A 15,805-nucleotide genomic window follows, 5' to 3' on the forward strand; every position below is an offset into this window, starting at 1 on the left:
CATCCTCACATACTCACACAGATACACTCACTGAAAAGGCACAAAAATACCACCATATATATACATGTTAGCAGGATGGAAATTAAAATCATATATTTTCCAAGTGGCCATGTTCAATAGCACTACTGGCAGTGTTTTGGGTCTCAAATAAAAACCTTACATCCCAGAGTAACCATTAAACCGACTTTGAACAGTGTGCCTATGAGTGCACATGTTGGCTTTTCTTATTTTTCTTTAATACACGCTTAGCTCTGCTGGCCATAAAACATGTCAGCGGCTACATGTTGGGCCAGAAAGCCTCAAGCTATGTGACGGGCCCGACCAGTGAAATGATTTGGGGAATCTATAGAAGGACGACAGTGAGTCACGGTCGCAGAGCTAAAGGGGGGAAGCACGACAGAGAGGTAGCGCCGAGAAACCCCAGCTGGGTGTCCTCATATCCACGGGAGAGCAACAGCTTTCAGCAGGTTATCACAACGCCAGTGTGAGCCAAGCTCAGTCTAGACCTGGCAGAGGCCATAATAGAGAGAAAGGGGGAGGCAGAGGGGGACGGGGAGAGACAGGGAAGGAGAATAAAGAAGAGTTATTAGGGTGATGTGAGGCAATGAGGGGAAGAGGGCTTACTGAAATGTTTTGACACAGAAAAATAGCAGATGTGACACAGGTACTTAAACAAGGGTTTGAAAAGCAAACTACCGCCATCTTTCTTTCTGTACCCTCTCTCCTCTGTTACCTTTCTGTCTTTGACATACACTCACACAAGTAATGGTTGCAACTTCCACAAACTGCTCATTCACTTAAGCCCGATGGCAGAGCTCGTCTCATGACTGTCAGCCTGGCCTTCATTCTTTGCCAGGTTTAGCAGTACAAGCAGAGTCCAGGTCCCTTTACCCAGATTATTGAGATCCTAAACACCCCATTATTTTCATGAGCTCACATGAACACCAGGCAGTCTGGTACCATGAACAGCCAACGCTAGGACCTCAACTTGACTGTATTTGACTGCTGTAAAGTCCTGCATTATCACTTATGCATTGTTTTGTGCCATACTGATGCCAGCGTCAGCAGCAGTAGCTTTCACCATGCGACACATTCCCTCACAGCCAGTGTGTGTGTGTAAATGGATTTGTGTGTTGGAGAGTGTGGTTTCTATCTCCTTACTGTATTTGTTCTGGCACAGTGTTCTATTGCGGGGCTGGGCTTTGCACTTCTCCGATAAGAGAGCAGTTATGTCAACACTGGGTGCTGTGAAGGAGCCGCCTGGTCGTGTTGACATTCTACAACACCACTTATTTACTCTGACCACAGAGTTCAGCCATCATCTAGCCTCTAATGCACTAATGACCAGAGGCCACCTGGGATGGAGCCCCCTCCTGGCTCTGCCCGGTACTGGCTCTCAGCTTGTCAGGTGAGAAGAAAGACGAGGGGGTTGGGGATAACTAATGGCTTTGGAAAACCTGGAGTTTAAAGCAGACTGCCAGCAGATTCTGAAGAAAAAAAAAAAAGGTTGACGAATGCTTCTCACAATACACCCAACCCCTTGTCGACTCAGGCAGCATGAGTCTGCATATTGAGCTGAGCTGAGCAGCCCTATCAGTAAAGAGCCAATGGAGCAATCCATGCATAATTAGGGACGGGGGAGGGGGTTAATTGACTTCTTTGAGAAAGATCCTGATTTCTATCAGCCAGTCCCATAATCATGTGAACCAGGGCTCTCATTAAGCCCCCTCCCTCATTTATCTCTCTTCCCCTCTAACCCTTTACCCTCTCCCTCCCTTTCCTCTCTCCTCCCCCACTTTGAAAAAGGGTGAAACCTCAACCGCTCCTGCTGTGTCCTCAGCAGGCCAGGAAAGGGTGAGGCAGATTTATAACTGGCACCTGAGTGAGTAAGGTGCACACTGGCACATAAACACATGATGAGTGCACATTCGCACACACGCGTGCTAAGGCTCCAGACTGCAGTTGACCTGACTGTGACCCCCATGCGGTAATGCACTGGCTAGCAGGTATTAGCAGCAAACCTGTGTGCATGTGGCCAGATATACTCTATATATATATACACACACACACACACACACACACACACACACAGTGTTGCTGATTCAGACCCAAGGTTTTATTTTGTTTTTCTATTTCCAACAATAAGGCTCAAACCACAGTAGTAGGAACACCGTAACAAGTGCTTTGAATTATTTACGGGCAGAGAATATACACTGCCTAATGACACGCATCCTTACCACAAACAAAATACATTACGCTGGTCTGTCAACACCTATGAATGTTTACTAAACCATATCCACTAAGGCAAGCCTTTTGTTCAACATGGTTTTAGCCGATATGGAGAAAACGCAGCTCCCTCTTCCTCCCTTGTTCTTTCTTCCTCTCCGATCTTTGGAAGCAGCTGAAGATTTTGGGAAATTCCATTGAGAGAGAGAGAGAGAGAGAGAGAGAGAGAGAGAGAGAATGACGTGGAGAAAGAGATGAAAAGCGACAAATGAGAGATTTCCTTCACAAGCTCATAAATCAGTAGACGCAGGCAGGGGCAGTATGAGGCCTCCCTCGAAAAGCCAAACTTTTTTTCTTCCCTTTCACAGCCAGCGCTAACCACCTCTCTCCCTCTCTCCCTTTACATGCACGCAAACACACACCTACACAAACATATGTGCAGAATCACATACACGAGAACGCACACTTTCTCCCAGCCTCTTTGCACACACTCCCAGATGGTGTGTGCTGGAATGGCATCCCCCCATTGCTCTCCACCAATCTGGTTGTGGCGCAGTGGCCTGGCCGACTGGCACAGAAACACGTCTCATAAAATCACTTACAGTTAGGAGTGGTGCAGGCCTCAAAGCGGCGCGCCTTCAAACCAGCCCTGTTAAAAGGGTCCAAGCACGCGTACTGAAATAAATCCCGCTCATTCTGTCACATAAAAACACACAGGGTGGAGGACTGGGGGGAGGAGGGTCGAGTGGTACAGCTGCTACTGCAGGTAAGCGGGACAGACAGATGAGGGAAGACGAGGGAAATGAACTCTTCAGAGCATTTTCTATATGCACACAGTAGGGTGCCACACATTGGGCGAGGATGTGGGAGAGCAGAGCGCAGAGGCACCCCGCTGGGTTTTGAGGTATTTGCTGAGATGGTTGGGAGCAAAAGGAGTGAGCAATGGGAGCAACTGTCAGCAGCCCTTTTTCAGCTCCCGTGTTTCTGTGAGTGAATGTGGGCCGTTGTTGAATGTGAGATTAAAAAGCACTGCCGTTAGACTGAACATATGTGCGCTGTGGAGGGAAGGCGGTGACTACGGCCTGGTTGGAGAGCCGGGAAGGCTCAGTCAGTGCTGAGAAACTTGAGCCCCTTTGCAGGACGGTCCCAGAGACTGCCGGATTGATGGAGATCCAAAAGGACTTAGGATCTGCTTTCATTCTGAATGTTCACCATCTGCTTGGCTGGAAAGAGAACCCACAGAGCTGGAGAAAACTCTGTCAACTGACAGATGAGACAGTGAGTGTAAAAGTGTGTGTATGTGTGTCGTGTGTGTGTGTGTGTGTGTGTGTGTGGACTGTGTGCAGACAGTGTGTCAGTATCGATCCTCAAAGCAGCTCCACTTTCTGAAAGAAGATCTGTCAAATGGGGATACACACATTTACACACACATACCAAAAAAACAAAAAAAGCGCTAGGCGTTGATGCGTTGCGGACCTCATAGCTTAAATAAAATTCTCTCTCTAAAATAACAAACATCTGCAGCACCATCACATGTTCCAGTATGCCCAACCATCCTCTCCTTCCCACACAGCTGCATAGTTTACTCCACCTCCACCATGCCAGCAGTATTGATCCATCCAGTTTCCATGTGTACAGACGACTCTGGTCTGGTAATGCCCCGTTACCAAGGATGACCACTTCTCTCCTCATACTTCACCGGTCTGTCACACAGTAGCCAGGAAGGTACAGACTGTCCACATCACCAAAATAAGCCGAACACGTGTCCTGTTTTGTTTCCTAACAACCGCAAACGAATCCACATGTGGACAACCAAGTCCATTTATGATCCCTCAGCAGCCATACTCTTCTGCTGACCTCCAAAAGCCCTCCTGCAGGAAAATGCCTCCTGTAGGTCTCTCATGTAATCCCTTGAAACACTCCAGCGTATCTATGACCCATCACTAACCCAGGAAGTAATCAGCAGAGATGCACACAACAAAATTCCTGGAGCTGTGTTGAAAGTTCTCTCTGACCCCCTGACCCCTGGAGAAACCACAATGATGTCTGTATCCCTTCTGTCTAGTTAAAAGAGAGATAACACGAGCCTAAGGGCCTGATGAAGAAATAGCAGATACACTCCCATAACTGTCATTCCATATGCTGGGAATGCAACGTGATTTACAGCACTCGCCAGCGAAACAGTAAACCAGAGCTTCTCGCAAAACGGGGGCGTCTGCACACCTGAGAACAAGCTGTTCCACGTGCAAAAAAAAAAAATAGTAATTAAAATTATGAGGTGAAAAATGAACAGCTTCTTAAAATTCTTACCTGATTATTTATGCACAAGACTTAGAGTATAATGCTGTATAAATCCATCTGTGCGTGTTATTATTCTGATTACTGTCACAGATATATCTGCTAATCAGCGCTGTAATTGAAGCAGGTGGATTTACTACATACCACCGCAGCCCCATGTAGGAGTGGAGAGATGGATGGAATATAAAACGCCCAGGGCTGAGGTAGAATTAGGCACCTGCATCAGCCCCCCGTCCACCCCCACATGCTGCCCTCTCAGCTGCCTGCCACTCTGTTTCCTCTCTCACTCCTTTTATACAATCTCTCCACCACACAGCTCCTTTGATTGCTCTTTCCCGTGGGCATACACACACACACACACACACACACACACACACACACACACACACACACACACGAGTATAACACATGCATACACAAAAACACACTTCTTCCGTACTGTTCAGAGACAGTTGCGCCAGCTGAGTTTTGATTTGGGAAGAAAAGTTGCCTCCTCTACAAATAACGACAGGCACTCAAGAAACAAGCAGAGCACAGTTATCACACGGAAAACACACACACACAAACCCACACACACATATGCAAGCAAACTGCATAACTCACAGAAACATGCAAAAAGCACAGAAAAAAAACACTGTGAAAAGCAAGTTTCATCACAGATACACACAGACAGCCACCCACACATAGCAAACACACACACACACACACACACACACACGTGCATCCACACACCCTCCCATTATACTGTATAACCAAAAGGCATTCAGCCATTTCAGCAGCGTTCTGAGAGCCAAGCCAAGTGAGAGGTCTGTCAGTGCATTAGCCAGCATGTAATCATAGCCCAACCTCACTGCAATTAGAAGTGGTTCTAATTCTTCACTGGAAACACTGCCTTCTCCCACCGCTAATAGTTTACTTTACTCCAACAGCTGACAGACCCAACCCTGCCTCCCCACCTCGGCTTCCTAAACACACACACACACACACACACACACACAGCTGCAGCTCGTCTGTCAGTATGGGAGATCAAAATGGATCCTGGGAATAGTCCCCAGCCTTGTCCCCACTTGTGCCACATCAATCCCGCGAGTCTTTAGGCGGTGCCACAGTTCACCTATGCGGTGGAGCTCTGCGTGTAAAGGCGCCCCCTCTGCTGCCATTGGGGAAAAAAAAAATCTCCTATTCTACTAAACGTGACAGAGAGAAATGACAGTGAAATCATGAAACAATTGGAAAAATAAAAACCTGAGAGCTCCTAAAGGCTCTCTGTAGATGAGGCAGGCGTGGCGAGATAGTGCTGGGGAAACGTTAGCTAATGAAGACTGAGGAAGAGGCAGCGCTCCCTATACTGATGGTATTGCTATTAGCCTGTGAGCCGGTGCACTTGGGTGTCACTTCAAAGCATTCCCCACTATTAATCAGAGACTATCCAGCCCTAAAGCAAGGGCCCCGCAGGCTGTGCCGCTAACTACCCCCCTCAACATCAACACAATGGAGCCATCATTACGGCCGTTACGCTACGCCTCGGCCAGACAGCGCACCTTTATCTCGGCATATACGTTACATACTCACGGCCAATTAATTTACCTGCCATGTCTCCGAATAAAGCGGGTGGGTGGTGGCGGTTGGGTGTATGCAAGCACACATTTCCATTATGTAGTGGTTTATGTATTTGGGTGGGGGATGGGGAGCACCTGGCTCAGGTTGCATCCAGCGGGCTGTGCATTCCGCCTAGAGGGCTCTTTATGAAAACACCTGCAAGAGGCTGCAACCTGTCTGGCCCAGACCTACAGGCCCAACCCTGCCCTGATCTGGCTCTCACCTGGCAGCCCCAGGCGGCCCGGCGGGCAGCGCAGCGTCTCCCTGACAGCTTCCCCCCTTCCAGGCCCCCCTGGCTAACAACAGCCACTCAGCTGGATATCAGCCACCAAGCTTGAGGATTAACTACCACACTGGCCCTGTCTCTTTAATGCTAGATACATTTTATACAACCCTAATCCTCAACATCAACTCTCTCTTACTTTTGTTTTGACTGTCTTGATGGACAGCACTTTCCGCCGGGTCGAAGCGAGAGCCCGCGGGGCAGGGGTGAAGAAATGATTCTCTTTTTATCGGGGCCATTGTCAACGGAATGTATCAGTGAGGCTAATGGGGGAAAATACATGGCCTTGTTTGCCGTTGCTCACTTCTCGTAAATTTGCACATTCATGTTACATGAGGATGAGAGGGCTTACGCTACAAGACACTCTCCCCCTCCCCCCCCGTCTCCTGTTGTACTGTACTGAGAGCCTGCAGACTGTAGCAGCGCTGAGGGGATGAGATAACCGCTCACCATTGTGAGAAAAGGCTGTCAAAGCTTTGTTTTCTCTCTCTCTCTCTCTCTCTCTCTCTCTCTCTCGTAAGAATATAAAAAAGCTGGAGCAGTGGTTGCAGAAATAGTCCTGTTTCTATAATTAGATGTAAACAGACGAACTAGACTCTCAAGCTTGCTCTGTCCCACTGGCCCCACGGCCTCCTGGGAAGCAAGATGTGTGAGTGTGTATGGCGTGCGTGTGTGCGTGTGCGCGCCTTTTGTATGCGCCTGCTTGCAACGCACCAGTAAGTGTATGACAGCATGTGACAGTGTGCATCTAGGTTTGCTGTCGCTATCCTCTCTGTCTCTCAGTCTGTCTGTCTGCCTCTTTCTCGTGCATACACACAAACTCGCTCTGTCCCCTCCCCCACATTCACCAGAGGGTAGGTCAGTGGCCGTCCATGGCAAGCACAGAAAGCTAATGCATGCAGCACCAGCAGACAAACACACATCTGTTGCTGAGGAGCCAGTCATTTGCCCCAGATCCCCAGGACAGTATACTGTATTAGAGAGAGGAGGCAGTGTAGCCTAGTGGTCACACCAGGCAGAGGGGACAAAAAACAGCCACTGCAGAACGAGGTGGAGGGCAGAGAGGGACCCAGTCTGAGACACATGGGGGACAGTGAATGTAAAAGAGGAGTGGACAGGGTATGGACATGGATCATCAAAGAGAAAACATGTAGACATAAAAGAATTTGTGGTGTAAAACCAGTGATTTGACAAAATAAAAAAAGCAGAAGAGGGGGGAGAGAGCAGGATTTTTGTTCTAATCAATGTCAGAAGGAGCACAGGAAATCCATGCAAGAGAGAGAGAGCAAGAGAGAGCAACAAGTCCACTTTGGATTGAGGACTAGGCAGCTGGTTGGATGGTCCCAAGAGACTTATTAAAATGGAATTCCTGATGCTAATCTTTGTTTTCTCACAAAAGGGCTGACACATCCTTGAGAGGCATACTGCATGTATATTTAATGGCAAATCTCTGCATATATTTAGCAGCACACCTCATTGTTTGGTACTGTGTCACCATCGCCCCGCTGTTCCACTGACAGTCGCCGAATCGTCGCCCATTATTTGAGTTTATCTGCTCTCAGTCCTTCCCCTCAACCACATACCATCTTACATTTATGGATCATAGTCTGCTAGTTGAAATGGGGAAGCAGAATACAGAACATCTAAAATAAAAATAAACAAACAGGAACAGAAAGGAAGTGCTGTCCATGAACAACTGCTGAGTTGTATAATTGCTTCCTTTTCAAAAGGAGACCCATACATTAACAACATGTTAATGCTACAACTAAAACTAGAGTTTTGCAGAACTGGACAGGCACCCTGCACGCTAAACTGGTGTCTGACAGTTGAATAATTGTGATTTTTAAAACTCACAAAGTGGGAACGCTACACAAGCTGCATCACGGGCATGAAATCCTGCCAGGAGCACTCGCGGCGGATCCAGCAGGGACAGACTCAGACGTTAGAGGGTTAACAATGCACCTGTCTAGGCCTCACAGCCAACCACAGGGTGCCTCGGCTCTAGTGGGGGGTGTCTGGAGAACACAGCCCAGCACACACACACACACACACACACACACACACACATGCGCGTGCAAAACCCACCCAAACATAACCACACACACGCTCATACACACTCATGTACATACAGTATTGTCACTGACCACAAATCTGCTAACAACAATAGGGGCAACGGCCCTTTTTTGTTCTTTTCACTGAACGATTACAATAATAAAATTTAAATTAAAAAACAAGTAATCTGGATTTTCTGCTTGAGCCGTTAATAATGTCTAACAGCTGTCACATGCAATACGGCCATGCACTGAGGTGGGCCTGAGGCTGCCTGATGAGAAGCAGCCTGATACTGGGAGAGGGAGGGAGAATGAGGGGGGGGGGGGGGGGGGGGGGGCAAAAAGAAAGAGAGCAAAACAGAGAGAGATCCAAATCACAACCAAAACGGCAGTGGTTGACTTTGGGCAAATGTATCAGTCTATTCAATCTCGCAACAATATATTTTCAGTCCAGCTATTTCTTTTTTTAAGTTTTGGTGTGTGTGTGTGTGTTTGTCATGGGAAGTGAACAAAAGACTTTCGTAGCCTTGTAGGATTCTTAATGCAACTTCTCACTTCCTCATGTCACGTGTAAAAATAGATGGGAAGGTTTTGAAATCCAATGCCCTGAAATCCGATACAGGAAGGTATTACCCTGCCCGTCACTCTCACCCGTGGGTCTCCTTTGTGTTTGTCCTGTGTACACGCCCCATGCTCGAGGCGAGGGCTCTGTGGCACCATGCCACACGGTGTAGTGTGGGTGGCGGTCTGTTTGAAGAGCCCGTCTCTGTGGCAGCATGGCCACTCACTAGCCAAATTCCTCTCGCAAAGCCAGACCCCAGTTTTTTTTTTCCCCACTCAGTCTAAGCCTTCACCTTCTGTGGACAGTTTTGCTGATTAGCAAAGAAATGCAAAGAAATGGAACTGATTCAATCATTTATCCAACATCAAATCCGTCAGTTAAGTGCAATGAATTCCAGATGCTGTTACTTATTTTTTGATGCCTAGTTATTGAACACCTGGTATGATGATCCAATAGTGACAAAATAAAATGTTTAGGGAAAGTCTGGGGCTTGCCGAATGATACCGATGTCTGAATCCACTCGAAGCATGGTGAGCGCATGTAACCTTTGTAACCAAAAGTATTTGCAAATATGTGAGGGACTTACTCTTAGTCAAACAGTTGACTGCCCTTGCAAGTCACTTGCGTTTCCAGCGGGAGTGTCAGGGGGAGGTGACAGATGGCGGGCAGCACTGGGCAAGGTGCTATTTCAGCCAGGTGTAGGATGTCAAGCAACGCCTCCACTATTCAGGGGAACTCCTGTGACATCGCGTCTGAACCGTGTCATCTCACAACAATCCACAAATGAGCCCGACAACAGGCCAAGGCTCTCGCTCTGTTTTGCAGAGCTGGAGCGAAAGAGAGAGGGAGAGCATGAGGCCCGAGCCAAATGGAACTTGGCCTAAGACCCACGTTCTGTCACTGTACTTCCAACCCCGGTGGCTCCCGGATACAAGTAGCCTTTTAATGTAATATTTAAGATGGGTTAATCAAGATATCAGTTTTCACCTCTTGAATTTCTCTCACCAAATCCTAACAAAAGTGTTAGATTTAGCGAGAAAGGACAGGCACAGGCTTTCAGTTGCTCTGGGTGCAGCTAAATAATTACGCTGAGCACGCAACACACTCCAGCCACTGCTCTTGTCTGGGGTCAATAAGGATGGGGGGGTAGGTAAAGCCAAAGGGAAGAGGGGTACGAACTGTGAGTGCTCACAACACAAGAGCTACAAGGCCATGAAGAAGAAGCCTCCCTTCCCACAAACAACCCTCACCCACTTAGTGAGGTTTATTCTTTTAAAAGACCCTGGTTGTAACCAGCCCTCTGCTAACTCCACCAAACACCTGTGTTTGTCTTTGAAGCGTCTTCCTAACAACCGCAGACCCATGGGATATTTCGGCAATGAGACGTTCAATAAAAGTCTCAGTAAAGTTATTTATTCCCCTTTGGAAAAAAAAATGGGAGAAGGCAGACAGCATAGCTAACCTTTGAAGGGGGAAGCTGCTCGGATATCCAGCTAGGACATAAAAACCAAGGGAATGACAGGGACATCCTACCAGAAAACAATAAAGGGGGTGGAAGGGACTGTTTTTTATCTTTAACAGCAGCCGTAAAACACACACAAAGCTGGGGTCTGCAACAATGGCCTGGGGCAGGGGAGGGTGGCTAAAACAGAAGTGGCAGGAAGACCACCGCTTCCCAGACACAAGGGTCTTCCTGCTGGAAAGAAAGGAGACTGAGAAATGGAGGGGAGGAGAGAGAGGACAGCTTATGGAAAGGGAGACAGAGGAGATGTAAAGGAAGGGGAGGCAGAGTGAGCGAGATGACACAAATATGACCTTTGATTACATGGGGTGTTTAGAGCAGAGCTCAGCCGTGGACAGCCTCTGAACCCCCCACTGCTTTCACACAGCCACACCTCAGACAGAGCTCACTGATCAGAACAATATGGCTGAAAGATGAGCCCCCAGCCATAAATGCCAGCAGTAAAGACAGCTCCACTGTGTCTCCTACTTTGACACTATCCAACATCTGAATCCCAGCCTCACAGCCAAGCGAAGACTGTCTCCAAGTCTGCGCCGGAGCCAGCAGAAGATAAAATTACTATTTCAAAGTCCTCGTAATTGAACTGGCTGAATTAAACCGCATTAGATGAGTTTATAGGTCTGTGTCTCACTGTATCAGCAAGCGTGCGGAGAGAGAAGTTGCTCCAATGTCACATTCCCAGAATGCAGTGCAAGTGCAAACTATAAATCGACCACCTGACATGCATTACAAATGACTGGCCCGTAGTAGGTGAAGATGGACAGAGGCAAATGCACACTGACAGAATCTCTACCGGTTCTAAGTTAACATGGCTCGCTGGACAAGAAGGCAGGAGTGTGTGCCTGCAGTTGCCTAATTACAACCAAACTCACCAGTTGTGCAAAATAAAGAAAAGAAATTTCCTCCCAAAAATCTGTTGAAATTCTGTAACCCGGCAGGGAACAATGCCAAGGGAGGGTGTTGCAACCGCCATCACTCTTTTCAGCGGCAAGGGTGAAGGGAGCGTTCACAATAAATACCTCTGCAAAGTCAGAGGAGCCCTTTCAAGGAGCCACATCAGAAACCTGCCACTGAATGCATTTTTACATCAACCCTGAAATATTCATGCTCTTTGTAAAGTATTCATGTGAACCAGTGTGCAAGTTAGTCCCCGGGGGGAAAGTGCAGAGGAACTGAAGGGATCCAACACATTCAGCAAACAACATTCTCAGTTGTGCTAATGTTGCTAGCATACGGGACACTTGAGGGGACACTAACGACCTGCCCAGTCAAGACAAACAATAGTCTGGGACCAGTTTGGTCGGACAACCTACGAGCATTTGACTGTTCTTACATGGTGTGACTGGCCTGTATTCATTCAGGTGAACTGAAAAAACATTAACTTGATAGTGTGACCACAAATTGTTGAAAATAATGAAATTGCAAAAAGCAAAATACTTAGTGTGTTTTGCTTATATTCAATTTGGACATAATAAATAGAAATTCCTTTGAAAGGGTATATTTTTTTTGTTTCTTTTTTCTTGTGTCACATGGATTATAAATTTGCATTGTGTGCTGTTCTGATGAATTACCATCTTACAAATGTATGCCATGAATAATTGTGAATTATGCTTCATGTCTCGTCCACCTCTTTGCATTATGACAAGCTTGACATTTTCAAATATTATTAAAATAATAAATCAAAGATAGTACATCAGCAGGGCACAATAGCAAAATAATTCCAACTGCGCCCAGAGGGGATTTAGATACACTGTGAACTCATGAGGAATTATTCTCCACGTTAATTCAATAAAACACCTGAAATGCAAAGAATTAAGTCGTTTTACAAATCTTGAAGATATTATATAGACTTCTCTCCAGTCACACCCATGTGTTAGTGATGAGACTGGGGGAGAACAATAAACCACCTGTGCTGCTCATTGAGCAGTGATGACATTTGGAGGGTAGGTCTTCGTGTTGGTGCAGCACAATACGACAAAAGAAACACCAAATCTGGTTGGGGGAGCACCTGTACCCTGTAGCCAGCATTAGCCTTCATGCTCTCAACAAAAACATGTATAAGAAAAAAAAAGTGTGTGTGTGTGTGAGAGTACTGCCAAAAGCAAACATGAATGGTGAGAGATGAATGGTGAACAGCGCCCATGAATTCTCCTGAATGACTAATTATGCCTCATGTTTAGCATGATTTTGCAAATGAATTCAGAATCTTTATAAAAACACAATGAATTCGAAAAATATCTTTGATTAGCCTGCCACAACACTGCCTACAGTAGACCAGTTTACTAAGACATTAAAACATATAAATAAACAAGTAAATACAGAAAATGTAACGCAGAATATAACAACACTGTAAGAGGCTACTTTGATACTGCATTTAACCACCTACACTGAGTCCATTTTAGCTGATATACGTTACATAAAGTGACTTTAAAAGAGCTAAATATTCCTTGCTTTCCAGTGACCCAAAATTCCTCAGCTGCTGCATCATAAACATGTGTTTTTGGAAGCTGCATTAACATAATTTCAAAGGAAATTGTTTCAGAAGTGTAACTGTTTGATGCAATCAATACGCCACTGTTGTGACTTATTTAAATCTCTTTTGTTTTACATGGGTGAGCAAAATAAAAGCAACAACAGTATATTGTGAGCCAGTCCTTTACAATGCTGTGCAATAAATATATTTAGTTTGTCTTTTCGTGAAGACAAATTAGGAAGACTGTTATATATTTAATTAAACCCAATACAACATTAACATAAACAAGCGCATAATCGCATCAAAAAGGACCATAAATCAGGGAGCACACTCTCAACAAAAACTGAACATTATAAGCACTACTGAGGTTGTATACTTTGGAGGGTTATGCTTTTATTGTGTCCACCACTATATTTAAAAATATATATCAGCTGTTCTAAATGATTCTGTCCAGCAGTCTTTAGGCTGAGTTGTACATTTTGACTGATCTACCTGGACACAAATGTTTGTAAAGGTGCACATTTGGGTACACAAGAAACCCAAGTTACTTGTTAAACCTGATGCATGCACTGTGAACACATTTACACCCAGACACTTTGAAGCCCAATATAGAAGAAGGATTTTCTAGTATTGCTCTTCTTCCTACAGCATTACGCTGTTAACCCATGCAGACCTGTTCATCCAGCTCCTGCTTGCTTATGGCTCTGGGCATGGCCCACGGTTTTTTGTCAAGTGATGGCACCGGTGTGAATTTAACGTGAAGAGACAAAGTCTCATTTCAGATTCAGCTCCAGAGCCAATGTCAAGCCAGTGTCAGTGTGCTCTGTCCAACTTCCTGCGTGCAAACTAAAACAGATCCTAAATGCCATTTTTAAACACCATGACATTTACCTAACTTATCAAATGGCTATTTGTTTAACTAACATGCCTTTATTACCTTTGAGATATTTAAACTATAAATGTTGATTCAGCTTAATCAAAATTTCTGATGGCAGGCCTAGTGTAAATCAAATTCCACATGATTTATTAGCAGATATTTGGATAGGGAAACTCTGTCAACAGCCACACCTGAGCAACCATTTATTTTAAACAGAAAGCCCCGTCTATTCTTCTCTTTTGTGCCAAAATAATCAGCTTTGTACCACACCACACATAACAGGCCATAGCCTGTTATTCACGCTGATAAATGAACAGGCTTTATGGCGCAACATTATGAGAAGAGCATTTGAAACAACAGCCAGCTTTGAGGCAGATAAATGTTGCCGCTATGGGAACAAACACCATCTCAGTAGCTTAATTCTCTGTGTGACAAAGCCCACGTAGATGTTTGACTAACCTGAGTGGGGAGCCATTGGTATGTGCGAGGGGTAATATTTTCCCGGCGGGAAGTGACCGGCATGCTGCACAGAGCTGTGGCCCGAGGGAGTGATCCGAGAGGCGGCTCGGTGCACCAGGGCGCCCCGCTCTGATAGGAGGTGCGCCGGAGCAGCGAAATCCCGTCCTTCCATTCCGAAGAATGTTGAGTAATCCGAAATCCGGATAGGGCAGGTCAGGAAAATCAAATGCAACCCATATAATAATCCTTTCCTTCAGATCTATGTGTTGCATTCAGTCGATCGCAGGCTTCCCCAGCCAAAAACGTAGCCCCCGATCATCTTTTCTGTCAAAAAAAGGAGAAAATCACAGCAAATATTCATTATCAAGACAATCGGAGAGCCCGGTTGAGAATTACACGATGCAAAACACTGACAGTGCAGTCCAGTGCTATCAAAATGTAAGAGAAAACAAATCATTAGTTCCGCTCCATTGGATTTTGCTGTAATACCTCTCTGTCATATCAAGGTGTCCTTTGCATGGAGCAGAAATCACCCTTTTCGACCTAAAACTGGTGGCACAAAATAATCCACCGCAGATAGAAGCGACCAGCGAGGCGTCCAGCAGCCCACTGAAAACTGGCTCACATTCAGCTCTATTGATCAGCCTGGGATATAGGCCTAATATGCATCATATGGAGAAAAGAGCACTTCATACTTCATACTCTACACACACACACACACACAGGCACAACGAGCAGATTGACACATTTTAGCTTTCTGTATGTTCCTCTTCATATTATATTTTATCCAAACAATTAATTCAACCACCACGTCAGCAATTGCCAGCTGTCACTCTCTCCCCCAAAAGACATGGTAAGCACATTACCATGAGAGAGATATATATACACACACATGTATATGTGTGTATTTATATGAAATCGTGATTGCTGCAACTATCTAAAGCTTGGCTATGTTAGAGGAGGGAGTGTGTTGTCCTGTTTGGGTGATGGAAGCCTACATCTCAAGGTGAACAACGCTGCCTGCCTTCTCCTGCTCGTCCTATTGTCTCGGGTTGATACAGGCGTTTTTTTCCTGCCTTTAAAAGCTCCATCCAGCTCTCATTACGCCTCACACGATTTGCACTACAGTGATCTCACATATACACTCGCATAAATACCAAATATGTTATATTTTGCACAATCTTTAGACTACAAAATAACCCATTTATCATGAAACTGGCAATTGAAAAACAATGCATCGACCAATTTCGACAAAGGAACCCGCTGTCAGTTTATAAAGTTTCGAAACAAATGAAATAGACATATTTAAAATAAGAATATAATTAAAATAACGCTCCATAACAGAGATGCATCAGCTCCTGAAAGACATGGACTCTCTCTCTCTAAATGTGTGTGTGTGTGTGTGTGTGTGTGTGTGTGTGTGTGTGTGTGTGTGTGTGTGTGTTTGCATTGCAC

The 15,805-nt window shown here is 45.7% G+C and overlaps 1 protein-coding gene across 1 annotated transcript in view; it reads right to left on the reverse strand.

The window, feature by feature from the left end:
• LOC139300322 (BAH and coiled-coil domain-containing protein 1) overlaps positions 1-14,522 on the reverse strand; it is a 56,723-nt gene extending 42,201 nt beyond the window's left edge. Inside the window, exon 1 of the mRNA XM_070923369.1 lies at positions 14,351-14,522. Within this exon, the coding sequence (XP_070779470.1) occupies positions 14,351-14,522 (172 nt within the window). The remainder of the gene's footprint in view (positions 1-14,350) is intronic.
• Positions 14,523-15,805: the final 1,283 nt, after the last annotated feature.

This window comes from Enoplosus armatus, chromosome 17, assembly GCF_043641665.1.
Source record: "Enoplosus armatus isolate fEnoArm2 chromosome 17, fEnoArm2.hap1, whole genome shotgun sequence".
Taxonomy (NCBI): Eukaryota; Metazoa; Chordata; class Actinopteri; order Centrarchiformes; family Enoplosidae; genus Enoplosus; species Enoplosus armatus.